General features: G+C 39.8%; 1 protein-coding gene across 1 annotated transcript in view; it reads left to right on the forward strand.

Moving 5' to 3' along the window:
• The window catches only part of MRPS28 (mitochondrial ribosomal protein S28), a 75,991-nt gene extending 60,387 nt beyond the window's left edge, over positions 1-15,604 (forward strand). The window contains exon 2 of the mRNA XM_009272384.2: positions 15,310-15,604. Coding sequence (XP_009270659.1) covers positions 15,310-15,463 — 154 coding nt within the window. The 3' untranslated portion in view covers positions 15,464-15,604. The remainder of the gene's footprint in view (positions 1-15,309) is intronic.
• The last annotated feature ends 880 nt before the right edge of the window (positions 15,605-16,484 follow it).

Here is a 16,484-nt window from a genome sequence, read left to right on the forward strand (position 1 = left end):
CAAGGGCTAAAAAATTCTCCTTGTCCTTAGCTCCCCTTGGAGCTCCTGATATTGGGAGTCTAGTGCAGCTGTGTCAGATCTGGCACTATAGAGAAGCAGTTTAGATCTGCATGGCTTGGTAGTCAAGATCTGCCCAGTAAAGGTGCTTGGACTGCTTCCACACGCAGGGAGCCCTGCTAGACCTGAACTCTGCATGCCTGAGTTCAGCCCTCTCTGCATTGAGCCGCCTAAAGTGGAAGTGCTGGACCGGTGTCTCCAAGTCCAGAGTAAAATGCCGTGGACACCTCTCCCGGGTGACAGAGCTGTTTTGTTCCCTTTCACCGTGAACAGGAGTTGTAGGAGCTCTTGTAACTCAATTTCCTCTCTGGAGAAGGCACACTAAGATAACACTGCATACTGTGAGCAGAAAATGTCATAGTCTTTGTCTGATGTGCAACAGGTATGTCAAAACCTGCCTGTTTTGCTCGAGCACGTTCCCAGCAAGGTGAGCGTTTGAGGGGGTGATTGAAAGGCTGAGCTCTGTTCCAGGTTTACAACTCCTGGCTCCGTTTTCCCTAAAGGGAAGGGGATGTAATTTCAGACCTTTGGTTAAAGAGTTACAAATATTTGGGAAAACAGGTAAGTTGCTGCTAATTGATTCCCTGGGCCGCTTGTTCCCAGTTTTGGAGGTACTGCTGGCATCAAAGATGAGGCATGAAGCAGTCCGAGTTAATGGTCTCTGTCAAATGATTAGATCGCACCACACAGGCTGGGAAGGAGCAGCTGGAGAATGGGCGGGAAGAAAGGGAGAATGTAGTGTAGTAAGCATAGCTGCAGAAAAAAGTATCTTCTAAAGTGGAGAATAAAACAGCGTTTTTTAATCCATCAGTAAAGAATTATTGGATTATTTAAATAGCTGATTAAGTAGGTCTTATAAAAACAAAATATAAATGCTCATCGGTAAGCGATGGTCTTGCCCTCTGTAGAGGGTCTTTCTATAATCACTTATTTCCATTGGGCTGGTTTTCATTGCTTTACAGCTTTAATTTCATGGTAGTGCAAGTTCCTGGTTCACATTCTCTTACGCTGCTCTCCAAGTGTTTGACCCGATGTTCAGAAAGGCAGCAGTATTTGTACTTTTTTTCTCTGATTTTTTCCCCTTCTTTTGAAACTTCACTTTGTTCATAATCAAAGCCCATGAATGCATCCATCTTGTAGGAGACATTTTACTATCTGTAGTTCAGCATTTCATGAATGAGATCTACGTTACAGTCATAATAATTTGTGCTAAAGGGGCAAGTAGACCCAGAATCCTCAGATTATTTGATGAAAAGTAGATATATGTTTTTAACGCCTAAAGAAATCCTTTCTGGTAAAAATAAATCCAGGCTAAAACTAGTAATGTGGGAGAAACTTAACCCTTTTCACTGGGCTTGGAGAAGTAGTTGATAACTGCTGTGGCTGTTTGACTCCCTTGTTCAGATTAAAAAATAAATTAAAGGAAGGAGGAAGGGAATGAAAGAGCATTTCCTTACCAGGCAGTCACACAAGCTATTGTCTGTGAGCTCCCCGCCCCCATCTCTTTCACCCAGGCACACACACACACGCACACAAAAAGCCAGTTTTGTGTCCTTCTGAGCACACAGATGTTCCTCTTGGCATCCTTACAGTATGGATAGGTTTTTTTGCAGGCGCAGAATCTGAGGCTTCTTTGTTGGAGACAAAGTGTTGCCTGTGGTGGGAATTGCTGCAGTGATGGGAAAGTATCGTAATGTATTGTTGGATTACTGTGTTTTTTTTCCCCAGTAGAGACAGTACATTAAAGTAGCTTTGTGGGCAGTGAATTGTTTGAGCCAAGCCTGGCTAATAACACTCTCTCCTTGGCAAGCAGTCGTGCAAGGTATGGTTGGCATAGTTGGACAGTCACAGGGTTTGTCCCAGGCATGAGCAGTGGTTCTGCTGCATTGAGTAGAATTCTTACCAGCCGTATTTGGTGAGCTAACAAAAGTGGTCTGACTGTGAACTAGAGCTGTCATACTTTCAGCTCTTCATTTTTTAGTTGTATGGGGATCTGATATGATATGTGCCTTCTTCTAAATCATTTTTAGGACATGTTCTGGGTTTTCTATATAATGATTTCTAAGAAAACAGCTTAAAATTAGAAACTAATAGCATTAAGTGTTTGCCTGAGCTTTCATACAGAGAAGGATATAGCCCTTTCAACTTGTTTCTTGTGCTACAGCCTTCCAGAGAACATGGTGCTTCTTTGGGCACAGTTGATGACGTTGCCAACCTAAAGCTCTGAATCCAGCTCTTCTGTTGTTGACGGTACCAAGCAAGAGAAACACAGACCTGTCAGCTGGGATCTAGATTAAGTTCCTTTTGTCCATATCATGTTATTTTTTATCTCCATTTCTGAAATACGCACAGATTTTGTCATGACTTTAACTCCTTTGGTTGGCAGTTTTATACCGCCATAATAAATATGTTCTAATGTGAAAGGTCTGCCTATGTAGATCCAGTTGAAAGATTGCACAGTTTAAGATGGAGAAAATGCGTATGGCTCCATTTCAAAATGGCTCAAGAAAGAGCTTATAGATGAAAAATTCTTTGGAGAAGCTGCTTCTAGGGAGAATTTGGAGGTGAGACTACAGAGGAGAAAGTTACCTGACTCTGTATAACAACCATTAATTATTTTCTCAGTTTGTTCCTCTAATGACAGAAGCTCTATTCCTTCTTTTTTCCCCCGATATTTTTATCTATCTCTAGTTTCCTCACTGGGGAGAAAGATGTAATGATTTAATTTTCTGTGGAGCTTTCATCTTTCCACATCTAGAAAAAAAAGAACCACAGCCTTATTTCTCAGTCCATGTTTGTGTATTGTGTTCGATGAGAACTTATCAGTGTTTCTCTATTGACCAGAAGACGATAAAGTGGTTATAAAAGAATGCATAAGCCAAACAAGTAGATCAGGAAGATGGTTCTTTTCCTTGTACAGCGTCATGGCAGTTGTTGCCAGTTCATTTCCAGGTGTACTCCACATACTGGATGCAATTCTGCTGTCATGAATACACCTACTTTTTACTATTCTTAAATAAGCTTTTTTCATCCCCGAGGCCTGTTTCTTGTTTGTCTCCAATTTCACTGAATTGCTTGGATTATACTTACTCTAAGCTTTTCCCTCTTCTTTCACTCTCCCTTTTAAAACTATAAGCATGCTCCTGTTCCTGTGTCAGTGTCCCCTGAACAGAATTCCCTTTGGAAACACTTCCTACCTTTCTGCTGCCTTTGGTTTCAGGAACCCAGGACACGTTCTGCTGCTGTACCCAGCAGCACAGTTTCTTTCCTAGCTTTCCCTGGAGGTCCCTCCTTGTCTACTTCCAACCTGCAACTGCCATTTTTGCCTGCATGTCTCTTTTGATATATCCAACTGTTCATTTCTTCTTTATTGCCTCCAAAACTAAATTTTCTGACATTCCTTCTAACATTGATAGTTATATTCAGTGATAGTCTATATTTTCTTAACCTCAAGCATTATAGCATTAAGTTAACTTCTGGCATTTCTAATATCTTAATAGTGTCTGGTAGTACCTTGTTTCATGCTATTTTATATGCTTTTCCCCTCCCTTTAGTATTTCTAAAAGCTGCCCTTAGCAATCTGAGCTCACTCCTGACATCATTGTGTGCAACAGGTGAGTGGCTTGCTAGGTGAGGTGTCTCACTGTTAACTCCTTGCCTAGACCCACCGTGTTCTTCATGGATGTTCTTTATACGTTTTCCTCTTCTGTTTCACGTGTTTCGTGAAACCCATTTTTTTAAAATCTGAAACACACCTTTTGCAAAACTGTCCCTCTCCAGACTCCAGTTAAGATCTCTTAATATTAGTTATTTTTAGCAGAAAGTGGAACCACCAAATATTGGGTTTTCTCAAAGACAGGTGCATGGCATTCTGCAGAGAAGTGAGCCTTCCCCATGCTTCACACTCTTCCTAGCCAGTTCTTGAAAATAAAACTGACAATGTCAAACCGGATGTATTTTTAAGGCGCCGCTCCCCAGTAAGATTTTCATGTTGTCTCTGAACAGGCTTTTATTAACTGTGAAAGCCATTTGAATGAATAATGCAAGTATTAACTTACAAAGAAATGTTCCTGACCAAATCTGAAAATGTCCCTTTTACAGGAGCACCATGCCCTCTTTTTCATCAAAAAGTCTGTTCAGTATTAGTTCGTATTGTTCATTCATAATGTAAGTAGCTGAGATTGTTCTTGGGACATTCAGATTAAATGGACACTCACAAGGAATTGAAACATAAAGAAGTATTACTTGACATACCTTAAAATGTTGGGTAATGTTCTCTGGTATTTAAATGCAGGCATATATTCTAGCTTTGCACACTCAGGGGTGCTTCAAGATGATTTGTGTGCACTGGAAATAGTTAGGTTTATAATCTGTTGTTACAGTGGTGCTTTTTCACTGCAAGATCCCATTTTATCCTCTTTTAGCTTTGTCAGGCCATAGTGTTGATACTGTCAGATATTTTTAGCTAAAATCTTTGATTAATTCTTCACGGAGTGTCTTGCAGTTGTCTGAGCAATCTGCATATGCTGCATCTTATAGACCAACTGTTACGTAAACGTGACTCGACTTTTGCTACAGGTGAACAGTAAGAGTGACTGAGCAAGCCAAAGGGCAGATGTTACAGGCAGTCCTTTTGTGTAGGCACTAACAGCCAAAAGGAGAACTGGGAAAAGACATGGGAATAGGAAGGTTCAGGGAAGAGACTGTTACTTTTCAGCAGTCCTTTGGGAAGGAGCAGTCCTCTCTCAGCCTTAGTTGATTGATAAAGGGGAACCATATGGTACTTCCAGCTCCTCTTGTCTTAGAGCCCCATCCAGTTCTTCCTCCTTTTCGCTGAAGCCCACCAACTCTCACCAACCCAGTATTGTCCACAGACCTTGCCCACATTCTCCAAAGTTGTATTCCTCAACCTGCATCTCCTCCAGACCCCGCTCCCAGTCTTTCTCTGAGACCCCAAACCATTAGTGCCCAGCCTTCCCCCATCTTTAGCACCTTTCCTATCTCTCCTGTTAAATTCACGTGCAACTGAGAATTCAGGTATCTGCTTCAGCTGTTCAGCAACTCTGTTTTCTGTCTGTCTGTATATGCCAGCCCTTACATTAACATGGTTACCAGCACTCACTGCCACTGGAATAGCCATTCTAGCCTCCTTACCTATCTTCTGCATCCAGCTCTCCCAAGAGAAGAATAAATCCAATTTCTAGCTACGATGGTGTTTAAAGACAAAGAAAGGATGTGGACAGTACTTACCATCAGCGCAGATGGGAGCGTCAGAGGAGGGTTAGAAGACGTGTCTGCAAAAACCTGCTGACAGTATATGAATTATCCTGGTTTGCTGAAGTTTTTCCTGTGTGACAGCTTCTCCAAGCTGTACAAAGCTTGAGGGTTGAGAAGGTTTTTAAATGCAATGTCATTGTTCCCATAGCTAGTGTCATTACCCAGACAGTAAGGGGGAGAAACAGTCTGATTTGAATTTTGATAATAACCATGTCTGGATTATCAAAACCTACTACTTTTAATCCCTTGTAAAAGACCTGTCAGGATGGCTGGTGCAAGGGGACTGGAATCGGCTGAGTGAGAAAACTGAGAAGCACTGCGAGAAAAAAAAGACAACTGAACTTAGTTGGTACTGGTGAAAGAAAAAACTGTGATAGGGTAAGAAACTGAAAGGAGAATGAGGCTAGCTGGATAAACGGGCTGAGACAAGGATCAGTGAGGAGGCAATAAGTAAGAGAGGACAAGAAAAAATGTCTAACAGTTTTTCCTGGGGTAGAAAAAGAAAACTGGAAATGCCTGGTCAGAGATCCCAGGGAGACAGCAAGAGATCAGAGGAGAAATTATGATTAGGGAAATGGAGCAAGTGTAGAAAGAGAGTAAGATTGAGACCACGTGTACTAAGAGGAACACTAGAACAGTATTGTGGAAACTGTGTTTGGTATTTGGAGGGCCGAAGGTTTAGGACTATGCGCATGAAAAGTATCTGACTGAGACAAGGTCCTAGCGTGGGAAAGGGAAGGGACAGGAATGCAATAGAGATCACCTGTGGAAAGATGGACAGAAGAGTATGAGCTAGAGCATGCTTCACATGAGTTTGTTTGCCTTTTTTTGTTGTTTTGTTTTGTTTTCATTTGGCTACTTTTTTCTTTCCTCTTTTAAGCAGTTTGCCTGGCTTCTGGTGCCCATAAGCATGAAGGGCTATGGGTTTTTTTAATGTTTTGTAGTATAATTGGCTAAATTTTTTATATGTTTAAATATATAATATTTATTTTTTAGCATTTCCTAATTTACAAAACAATATTTTAATCAAAATAGTTCATTGTGTAGTTTAAACAGCAGAAAAAATACAACAATTTGGGCTAATGACTCAGATTTCTTTTATTTTAGCATGATGTTTCCTCTCAAGTTAAAGGATATGTTTTACGTTATAGACTGAGAAAGCAACTGGCATAAATTACTGTATGATGACATAACTATATCTGATACAAGTTCTTAGATGACAGGAGCCACCTATTGCAAGTTTCATTTGTCAAAGCTTACCTCACCATGCCATAGAGAAAAGGTTACAGCATTCATCTTTGATGTGATATGAAGTACATTCTAAAATATAGATTATTCTGTGGATTCCTTCTCTAAGAAGGGAACGATCCTGTCCCAAAAGTTTTAGTGAATGCAAATTGATTCCTGCAGAGACTGTAGCAAAAATTACAGCAAGATTTTTTTGGTCTGTTCTAGTAAATATTGGGTACTTTGGTTTTTGTCTGAATTGAAGGCAAGCATATTACTTTTTAGAAGTTTTTCACAACTAAGAAGTTCTACTGAGAGTCTAAATGTCCATACTGAGTGGAACAGAATTAGATTTAAATATTTGGCACCTTTGGCTGTATTTTTTTTGCTGTCGTAGAAACAAATGCCATTGATTATTGGTATAATTGTAATAGCAGAGCTTGACAGTGTCTTCACAGTGGCTTGCTCGGGGCTTTTCCATGACAATCATAAAACAATTCTTGTCAGGCTTTGTGTTTACCTTCTTTTAGCTATAGGAATGAAAACTTCCATGTTTCATTCACCTACATCTGTGCCACTTTCGGTTGGCTGCCAGTCGTCTCAATAGCCAACAGTGGAGACACAGGGAAGGGTTACAAGGTCCCTGAACTTGGGTCCCACAGAATGAAGATGCCAAGGCTTGACGAATATGTTACAGTTTTGGGCAGCTCCATTAAGCATAAACAGAGATAATATTTTACCCCCTAATGATGGGGTGACCCCCAAATTCTGCTGCTCTTACCAGTCTGTTTGGTAGTTCTCTTCCCACCAAGTGGCAGTACATACAGTGACGTTAGTGTGTGTGCTTGCTTCTGTAAGCTCCAGTTGGCCAGGGCTATATTCAAGTGCTTCAGGGTGTTTTTCACATCAGGATCTAGCTAATATCCCCAAACTCTTTCTGGTATTCTGCTATTTCTGCTTAGTAGTGGTCAGAGCAAAGTGAGGTTTGGCTTTGGACTTCCTCAGGTGCATAAAGCACCTGTTGGTTTTAAGGATGCTTGCTGTAGGCTCTACTTATGCACTGTTGTTCAAAAACACAAGGTGACAATGACTGTTGCTTAAGCTGATGGTTTCACACAGGCTTACAGCATTCTGCTAAATGCTTCCAAGAATGAGAGGCTTTTATCTGCTTTTATCTAGCAGAGTATCTAGAGCTCTGCTTGTATCTAGCAGAGTATAGCCTTTTTCCTTGTGAAAGGATGGCTTTGACACAAGGAGCAAAAATATTCTGAAAAATTATGAAGCAGGTGTCACAAATGGTAAATCTTCAGAAGAAATGAGAGCATGTTTGCTTGCTTAGTTCATGGAAACAGGAAAACAAATTGAGTAGGAAACATACAGCTAAAGTGGCAATGGGTTGATGAGTCACGAGAAGAAAGATTGCATTTTCTGATGGAATATAACCAGCAACCCTGGAGCATTTTTTGTGAAGTGTTTGACTGCAGAGAACAGAGATGTTTTGAAAATCCTATTTTGAGCATCCATCCTTTATTTGAATGACTGGGTGCTGTGATAATAAATAATGCATGAATAAAATTTAAGCCAAAAGGGACCTTCAGGTCATCTCTCTGGACTTCACTGTATCATGAGACATGACTGAACTGAACTAACACATCTGTTTTGACATCTCCAGTTGAAGCCATCAATGGCTGAAAAGTCTCAGTGCTTAGAGTTTTTTTCTAGTGGTTCATCAATATTATTGGCAAAATTGTGATTCTCATTTGCATTTGTTGGACTTCACTTTCCTGCCGTTAGATGCTTTTCCCAGATAGATTTAAGTGCCTTTTAATACCAGTATTTTCTTTCTGTAAGAGTATAGATAGCTCAATCTTTTTAATAACTTAACAGATCAAGATCTTTACATGGTTATTCAGTTTTATGCATGTTCTTTGTCCTCTCTTTAATAGCCTTTAAAGAACGGTAGGCAGCAGGATACTACACACTCTCTTAGTATCTCTGTTACCATCTCATATTCTGCTCTGTGCAGAATTCACGCTACCTTTCTACTGGCACTTTCTGCCATCTTGCTCATATATACAAAGCTAGGATTTGGTCTTTTTGCCCCAGCGTTGCCTAGGAGCTCATACTGAGAGGTGTGTGTGTGTTATGACTGCTGTATCGAGCTGCTGGAAGCAGGATCGCCGTCCCCCCGTCGCTAGATGTGCAATGCGTACCTCACTGGAAAAAGCCACCTTAGCAAGATGTAAATTGCTGCGTAGAACTACGCTGCCTTCAACTTGACAACAATCTGCTAATCTCATCCGTATTTCTTCTGAACAAGAATTTTATGTATACTGGCAATGAGTGAGGGGTTGCTGAGAAGTGGTGTGCTTTTGCTGAGTGCCTTCTCTGTAGGGCATCAGAGGGTGACCTATACAAAAGTCATATAGGTCTGTGCCAGGATAGCTCCTTAAGCCAGCTATATGGCCTCCCTTTGCTGATAAAGTTGAGACCGATGTGGGCTCGGGCAGCATCTGTGAACGTTTCAAAACATTTTTGAGAAACAAGATGAATTGTTCCACACACAGCTTCATCCTACCCCAGCTGCACTGCTTTGCTGCTGGCTGGGGTCAGTTAGAGGTGGGCTTGCTTCTGCGGATGCATCGTAGTTTCAGTATTACTAATGAGGAGCTACAGGGTGATTTTGAGGGGATTTGAATGGTGGCAAGAATGGTGAATAAAAAATCTGGAGAAAAAGTGATGATCAAATTTATTTCATTACCTTTTTTGTTGTATTTTTTCTGAGGTTGATAATGTGATGTATTCCACATAAAAAAAAAAAAGAGAAAATGAAACAATTAAGAATCTTGTAAACTGTTCTGTACTGTACTCTGTTAAGGCACTGAAACAAAACCTCTTGAATAATAGATCTGAAAAACACACTTTGAAATTCTCACAGCACAAAAATGAAAGACATCAAGACTTCTTATGGCATTCTCCGGGAGTACCATGGCTCAACTCTAACCCTGTCTTTGGAGTGTTTTATATTAATCTGTTTTGTACGGGAGATAATCCAGGGATTCCTTTTATTGCAGGTTTTGAAAGCCATCACTAGAATGTGTTGGGAGACGTTAAAAAATAATGATGCAAAAAATGTAAAAAATTCAAATTAAATTCTCTAAATGACACCCTCAGTATAGGAATTGAAAACGAGGTTTAATAGTTGCCTTCCTACTCCATTCAGAAGTGTGTGTATGAGGGGTGGGACAGATGGTGCAGAAGAATGAACGGTGGGTGAGAGTGGTCGTAGCCAGCCCTAGCTAGTTCATTCAGCTTTGCGTTGCACAGGTTATCATTTCAAAAGGAGGCAATGGAGACTGAAAACCAGTAATGAATGAGAGGGAATATAAGCTAAAATACTCCATTTGTCTCAAAATAGCAGTCCTGTATTTTTATAGTATGGAATAGAGGGTATCTGTGAATGCATTTTTAAAATGAGTGGGAAATACTAGCCAAGACCTGGTGAGACTCAACCATTTCTGTAATTGCATTGTTATTTCTGTAGCACTGTTTCCAAGAATAGAAGGTTTGTTGCTTTACATTTTAAACTAATAACTTGAGTAGTTTTAATAGAAGAAAGACTGCTTGCTAATTTGTGATCACATGCAGTTTTAAATATTGGATAGTTTAAGAAAATGCTTTAATGTCTACACCTATAATTTAGAGTTTGAGTAACATTCTTAATGCCATGTAGTAATGGGGATGCTTCCTGTATGTGTGAAATTGCACACCTGCAAAACTACTGTCCCATTTTCTTGGTAGCAAATGGTATAATTGGGATCAAAACCCCATTTTTAGTTATGGCCTCCTTGTTTTTACATGCTCATTGCTTTCCAGGTTAATTCCCCTTGTAAACCTTTCGCTGTAGCCTGAAATGACTTAAATTAAAAAAAGAACATTTCCCCCACAGCGTTCTTGAAAGTTAGCAAAAGCTGAAATACGTCATTCCGTATCCTCCCTTTCCAAATTTATTATGTAAAAATATTGGGGTTTTCTGTTTATCCATATATTTTAAGGGGACATAGTAAAATGACTTTTTTAAAATTACAAATTTAAAATCTTGACTGAAGAGTTTTGGGGTTTTTGGCTGTTTCCTTTAATTTATCATTAAAATTTTGAGAGATTTAAAGCTTCACTGCAAACGTGAAAGGATTAGAACAGGGGCCAAATTGCAATAAAAGGGATATAGTCAGTCAGAAAGAAGCTTCCAGGTTGCTTCAGTTTGGAGGTGCACGCTGTGCTATTTATGTCTGTTCAGCAAAGAGAAGACCTGCTTTATGTAAGTTAAGACACAGTAGTTTGATATTTGCGTGCAGAGCGAAAAGGCCCTACTTTTAATGTAATAAGAGGACATAAAGTTTAATTTTTGTATTTGCTTTTAAAGTTTCTTTAAGCAGCATTAGCAAGGCTGTACTGTATGCTTTCTCTGTGCTCTTACATACTGTATTATACTGGTGATGTACGGTTGTACAGCCTTATGGTCCAAATAAGAAAAAGGCTTTTCATCTTGCTTCTTTGCAACTTATTTTCCATGGCAGTCCAAAACTTACACAGAGCGCTGAAGCAATTATTTGGGTTGCCTCCAAATTAACCTAAAGTCATCTTCTGGAAGCAGATGTTTGAGGAAAGGTGCACCTGTACCTAGTGCTTTGCCCACTCGAGAAGAGATGGAGAGAAGCCTGCAAGCACTCATTCAAACTAGAGAAAGCTTTCTGGAGCCCATTGATCCTTGGCTGAAGTTCCAGCGACAGTTGCTGGTGCGTGCTTCAGTGGGTGCCCTACCGACACTGGCCTGAGATGGGGTGACGGCTCAGCAACAGCAGCCGGTGGATTCCCACCTCTGAAGCTGGGTGTTAGGCAGAGTCCTTCCATGCAAAACTGATGTTCCCAAAGGGTTAAAATTGGTAGCTCTTGTAAATAAATTCTATAGAAGTGGAGAAAGCTTTGACTCTACTTGCAAAATAATTTTTTAAAGTTCTGTAGAATATTCCTATACCTTCACTTACGTATGCAACTAAACTACCTTTGTCTACTTCAAAGGGAATGTAATGCTCTTACCTGGCAATAGGAAGTGGTAGGAGGAAAACCCATGCATCCTCGACAAACACAGTGCTTGGGGGTTGGGCGAAGGTTAATGGTTCCTGCTGATGGTCATGAGATAGGATGATCTTGAATACCAGCATTGTTACTTAAAAATAAAGCAAGTCCTTTTGCAAAATGGAGTAGATGGTTTCTTTCCTTTTACACTGGTGTCCTGTGTCTCCTAGGACACCGTTCCTGAAAATCATAAAATGCCTGCTTTGTTTCTGGGTCCTGCTTCAAGCTTCTGCTTTAACCATAGGATAGTTTTATCTGTTTTAAGGATAAATACCTTCATGGATAGAATATGCTTACTATGCATAGAGCAACCTATCATTTCCTCTTGCTCTAAATGTGGTGGATAGACCACCACTGCACATTGTGTTCATGTTTCTACTTTTTCTACATCTTCCACTTCTCGTTTATTCTAAAGTGTTTTAGCTGTAGGGAACATCTGTCACAAAACCAAATGTTTATATTCATACAAATTGGCAGTTGTGGCAGCTCCTTAAAGTGATGTTCTTCAGGATCTCTTTGTAAGCAGATGTGCTGTGACTGGAAACCTTCTTTAATAATTGAGTTAAGTACGATTAAAATATCTGGCATCTGTTTCAGTTACTGAAGCAGCATTGAAGATTGTGGTTCTTTTTATGAAAATACAATTGCTTGGATTTTGCATTACAAATATATGCTAAAGTCACGTCTGGAAATTTGAGCAAAGTTCTCTGCAGACTGTAAAATGAGCGAAGTCTTCTTAATGCTAAAATGGGGGAAGTCATGCTTAAGATTATTAATTTATTGTTAAATTAGATGTATTAATCAGGAGAAGTACAGTTTCTTCACAGATTTTCCTCATGGACTTTCCTGGTTCTAAATAGCACTTTTAAAGGTTAGATTAAAAAAAATTAGTTTCAACTATTCGCTTGCAAAACACTTACCACTGTAGTCTAGCAACCAGCCCAAAAGGAACTTTAGCATGATGAAAGTAATATTTTGTATTTCAGTTACAAAGATGGAGCTCAATATCTCTCCCACTCTGTGCTGCCAAATAGAGAGGACTACTAATTCAATTTAAACTTTGTTCAGTTCCTTCTGTGGAAAAATGTTGGACCCTGAAGCCAGTTTTTACAATAGCATCCTGCTTTACGTTATTGGTGAGCTGCTTTTCCTCTAGGAGGAAGGAGAGGAGAAAAAGGCAGAGGGATTGCTGGTCTTTAAAATTTGTCACAGAACCACTAGTTTTAGTATTAAATGTTATTAGGTTAAAAATGTGTCCATCCTTTTAAAAGCAGCACAGAATGTTGTAGTTCACAGGTCTGAGTTTAGTGTCGCTCAAGCTTTAATAGTTTTATGCAGTCTTTACTTTTCAGTGACTTTTTTCCTCTTCTGTGGCTCTACTCCATATACAGCTTCCTTCATTTCTGCACTATTTGCCCGCAGTGTTTTCAGTGCTCTTCTGTCAGCTGCTTTACCACTTATCCCCTCTTTTGTATCTTCCCAAGCCTCCTTTTTTCTCATTATAAGGTGTCTGCTCCCTCTTTTCTGTTTCCACAGATCATTTCTTCCTCTCCCCCTCTTATTTTGCCTTCTCTCAAAACCTAATCTCTCTCTCTCTTTTAAAATTTGTCTTTTCTTACGCCCTATCCACTCCTCACGCTCATCGATAAAGGCAGAAAAGTATGATAATTTATGCCAAAGATAGTATTAGGGACCAGGATAACTTTATGGTTGGATGCAAAGGCAACCCGTCTAGCCAGCAGCTGTCAGTAAGGTAAAGGTTTGGTTCATGCTAGAGAATTTTCTGGAGATTTCTCCCATATACCCAAATGGCTAAAAGAACTTGTCAGCTGGTGTCTTCATTTAAGGTTCTTTAGCGAGGAGCTTTCCTCTTCATCCCCCTTCTTACCTCAAAGCATCCTGTCTTTTTGGGGAACTTTCTCTTTTAAATAAGCCTAACAAGTCCTGGAAGATACCGTCCATTTTTAAGGTCTTATGCATTGTCTTTTAATTTTCTCTTGCCCTTGTATTACTTCTCTGAAATGTTGCACGTTAGCTTTCATGAATAGTTGTCATCAGTTGTGAAACTGTCCTGTTTTGAAATGCAAATATTTCACAGAGAAAGGGGCAGAATTGATCCTTTCCAGCTATTCAGGTAACAACCAAACATAAGCTGTTCTCTGTCTCTGGTAGCTGTGCCATACTCTTCACTGCAACAGTGGTTACTCGCACTTTGGACAGATGAAGGACTTCAGTTTTATGTTTTTACGAAAATGTGTGGTATTTCCACTGTGTCAATTCATGCAGATCATCACAGGATTCATTGGGATGAGTGTTGGCAGAAACCAACACTCATCAGGTTCAGAGCGGAGGTATGAAATGATCTTCCTTTGCAGTTTGTAACATAACTGAGTATATTACCCAGGATTAACCAAGAGCCACAGGAAATTAATCTAAGATAGAATTGACAGAAAATGGAAAAGAAAAAAAAAAGATAAATGCAAGTCCAGCATCTTTTCTTAAGATGTTTAGTTTTCCAAAAGGATCTTGGTTTGATGTGCTGAAGAAAGTTGAAACCTGATTCAGTTTTGCTCCATGCTAGCAAACAGTTGTCAGACAGTAAAGATTGTCTGCCCAAGCTGAAGGTGAAAATGAGCAAGGTGGAAATGCGTGCAACCAGACTTCCCTGTTACATTTTCTCCAGTCTGTAACTGGAGAATGTTTCAAACTTTCTCTTGCTTTTTCTCAAGGTGGTCAAGCTTGATGCATCTTCAGCTCTTTATGCTTTGACTAGGAAAAAAAAAATGTATGGCTTGAACTTTCAAAAGAAGAATAATTCTCAGTTTTATTGCTGGACTTTGATCAGTAGCTCTCCAGGTGCATTATAAAAGATGCTAGTATTTAAAAAATTGTTACTCATTTGGCATGGCCGTCTTGAAACAGGGTCTGTTTTTAAAACACGTTGAACACTTGCATCTTCTGACTTAAAAGGAAAAAGAAAGAAAAAGAATAGCGTAAAACAATAAAACCCAACCCCGTAGGCAGAATGTTTCATTACAATAGTTGTGGGCTTTCTTTTTAATTACATGTAATAAAAATCTTGCAGATGATACCCACTCTTTGGAGGAGGGGGTAAGACAAGAAAAGTTCCCTTGCCTGAGGCCCAGAGTTGGAAATATAAACGATAGTTAGCTGGCATTATACTTTTTTGATAATAGCAATGTCACCAGTGATCTAGCAATGACTTGTCCTCCCCTCTAATGATATGTTGTCGTGCAGATAATTGTGTGCGTGATAGCAGATGATACAGTAAAATATTTTGATGGAAGACACAAACAGTTTCCTATGTAATAAACTGCTTTTCTGTAGAGCCTGCATTCCCTCAGCGGGATCTGGTGGTGTCTGCTCTTCCATGGGCAGGATTGTATCAACAGAGACTGGCTCTGTGGTGTTACAGAGTGTGTCCCAGCAGTTTTAGTGCTGATGCATACAACAGTGTTGGACTTCCATTGCAGCACGTTGTTTTCTATGGGGCTGCTACTTCGGTCTGCAGACAGGAGAGCAGCCTTAGGAGATGCAAGACTGTTGCTTAACAAAACTTACCTTCGTCCCCCTCTCCCCTTTTCTTCACAGAAAATATCAGAGAGGAACTCAAGTACGCCTGAGACTGCTGGATCTTGAACTCACATCTAGGTTCTTGGGCGCAACTACTGATACAACATTGCTGGAAGCTGATGCGGTGCTTTTAGGGCTTGTGGAACGCAAGCAAGCAAAGCGAAAGGAGTAAATTTCATGTAAATAAATGCACTTTGTGCTCTATAGCAAATGATACAAATGAAATGTTTCCTCAGGAAATAAATGAAAAGTTGCTGTCCACTTGGTTATGTAAATAACGAGATCAATAAAAGACAATAAGCACACCGTACCTGATTCTTGCTCCATTTTTTTTCACTCATCTTTCTAGCACTTTGCCTTTAGATTTAAATGTGAAAGGTTAACTGAGCTTCTGTAGGTAATACTAGTTGAATGTTTGCATATTCTTGTATAAAGAACTCCAGAGTTCGTCTTTCCATCCCAAAGGGATGTTCATCTAAGACATTGTACTTCCATGGGGGAAGTCCAAAGCTTGCTGTCGTGGTGCTCCTTCCAGTAGGGTGTTTCACACAGAACAATGTCAAGGGCTCCTGATTTCCAGGTTGCAGTGCAGAATGTTTACTGCAGATACTGGTTTTAATCTCTGTTATAATACATCATGCTTTTATCTTCATCTGCATGAAGAAATAGAGATTATTCTTTGCTTTAATTGGAGCTCTCATTTCCAATGCACGTTAGAAAATTTTCTCTGGTTGTTAATATAAATGAAAAGAAACTGCTTCAATGTAGTAGGCCAAGCGTAGGTCTTAGGTTTCTGTAAGTATATTTAAGATAAACATAATGGGTATTTGAATGCACAACCAAAGAATCATGCTACGGTGTTTCCAATATATTTTTGGAGCATGTGCTATCAGAGAGCATTTCTTTTGATTTCTGGTATATCCAAGTCTGAATTCTGCACAGACATTTGCGGTATGCGTAGTGCCTAGCAGGTGTGCTGAGGGCAAGTGAAATTCGCCATTTATACCACTGAATTACAAAAGAAAGCCTGTTTAATCTTAAAATATTTTTCCCAAATGTTGGAATAAAATGAGGTTTGTTAAGGTGGTATGCCTTGTTTGCCTGCAGTGACTGCCCAGTGACAATGTGTTTCTCGCTATATGTATGTTGTGGTTTAACCCGCAGGCAGCTAAACACCACACAGCCGTTTGCTC

This window comes from Aptenodytes forsteri, unplaced genomic scaffold (assembly GCF_000699145.1).
Source record: "Aptenodytes forsteri isolate BGI_AS27 unplaced genomic scaffold, ASM69914v1 Scaffold206, whole genome shotgun sequence".
NCBI lineage: Eukaryota > Metazoa > Chordata > Aves > Sphenisciformes > Spheniscidae > Aptenodytes > Aptenodytes forsteri.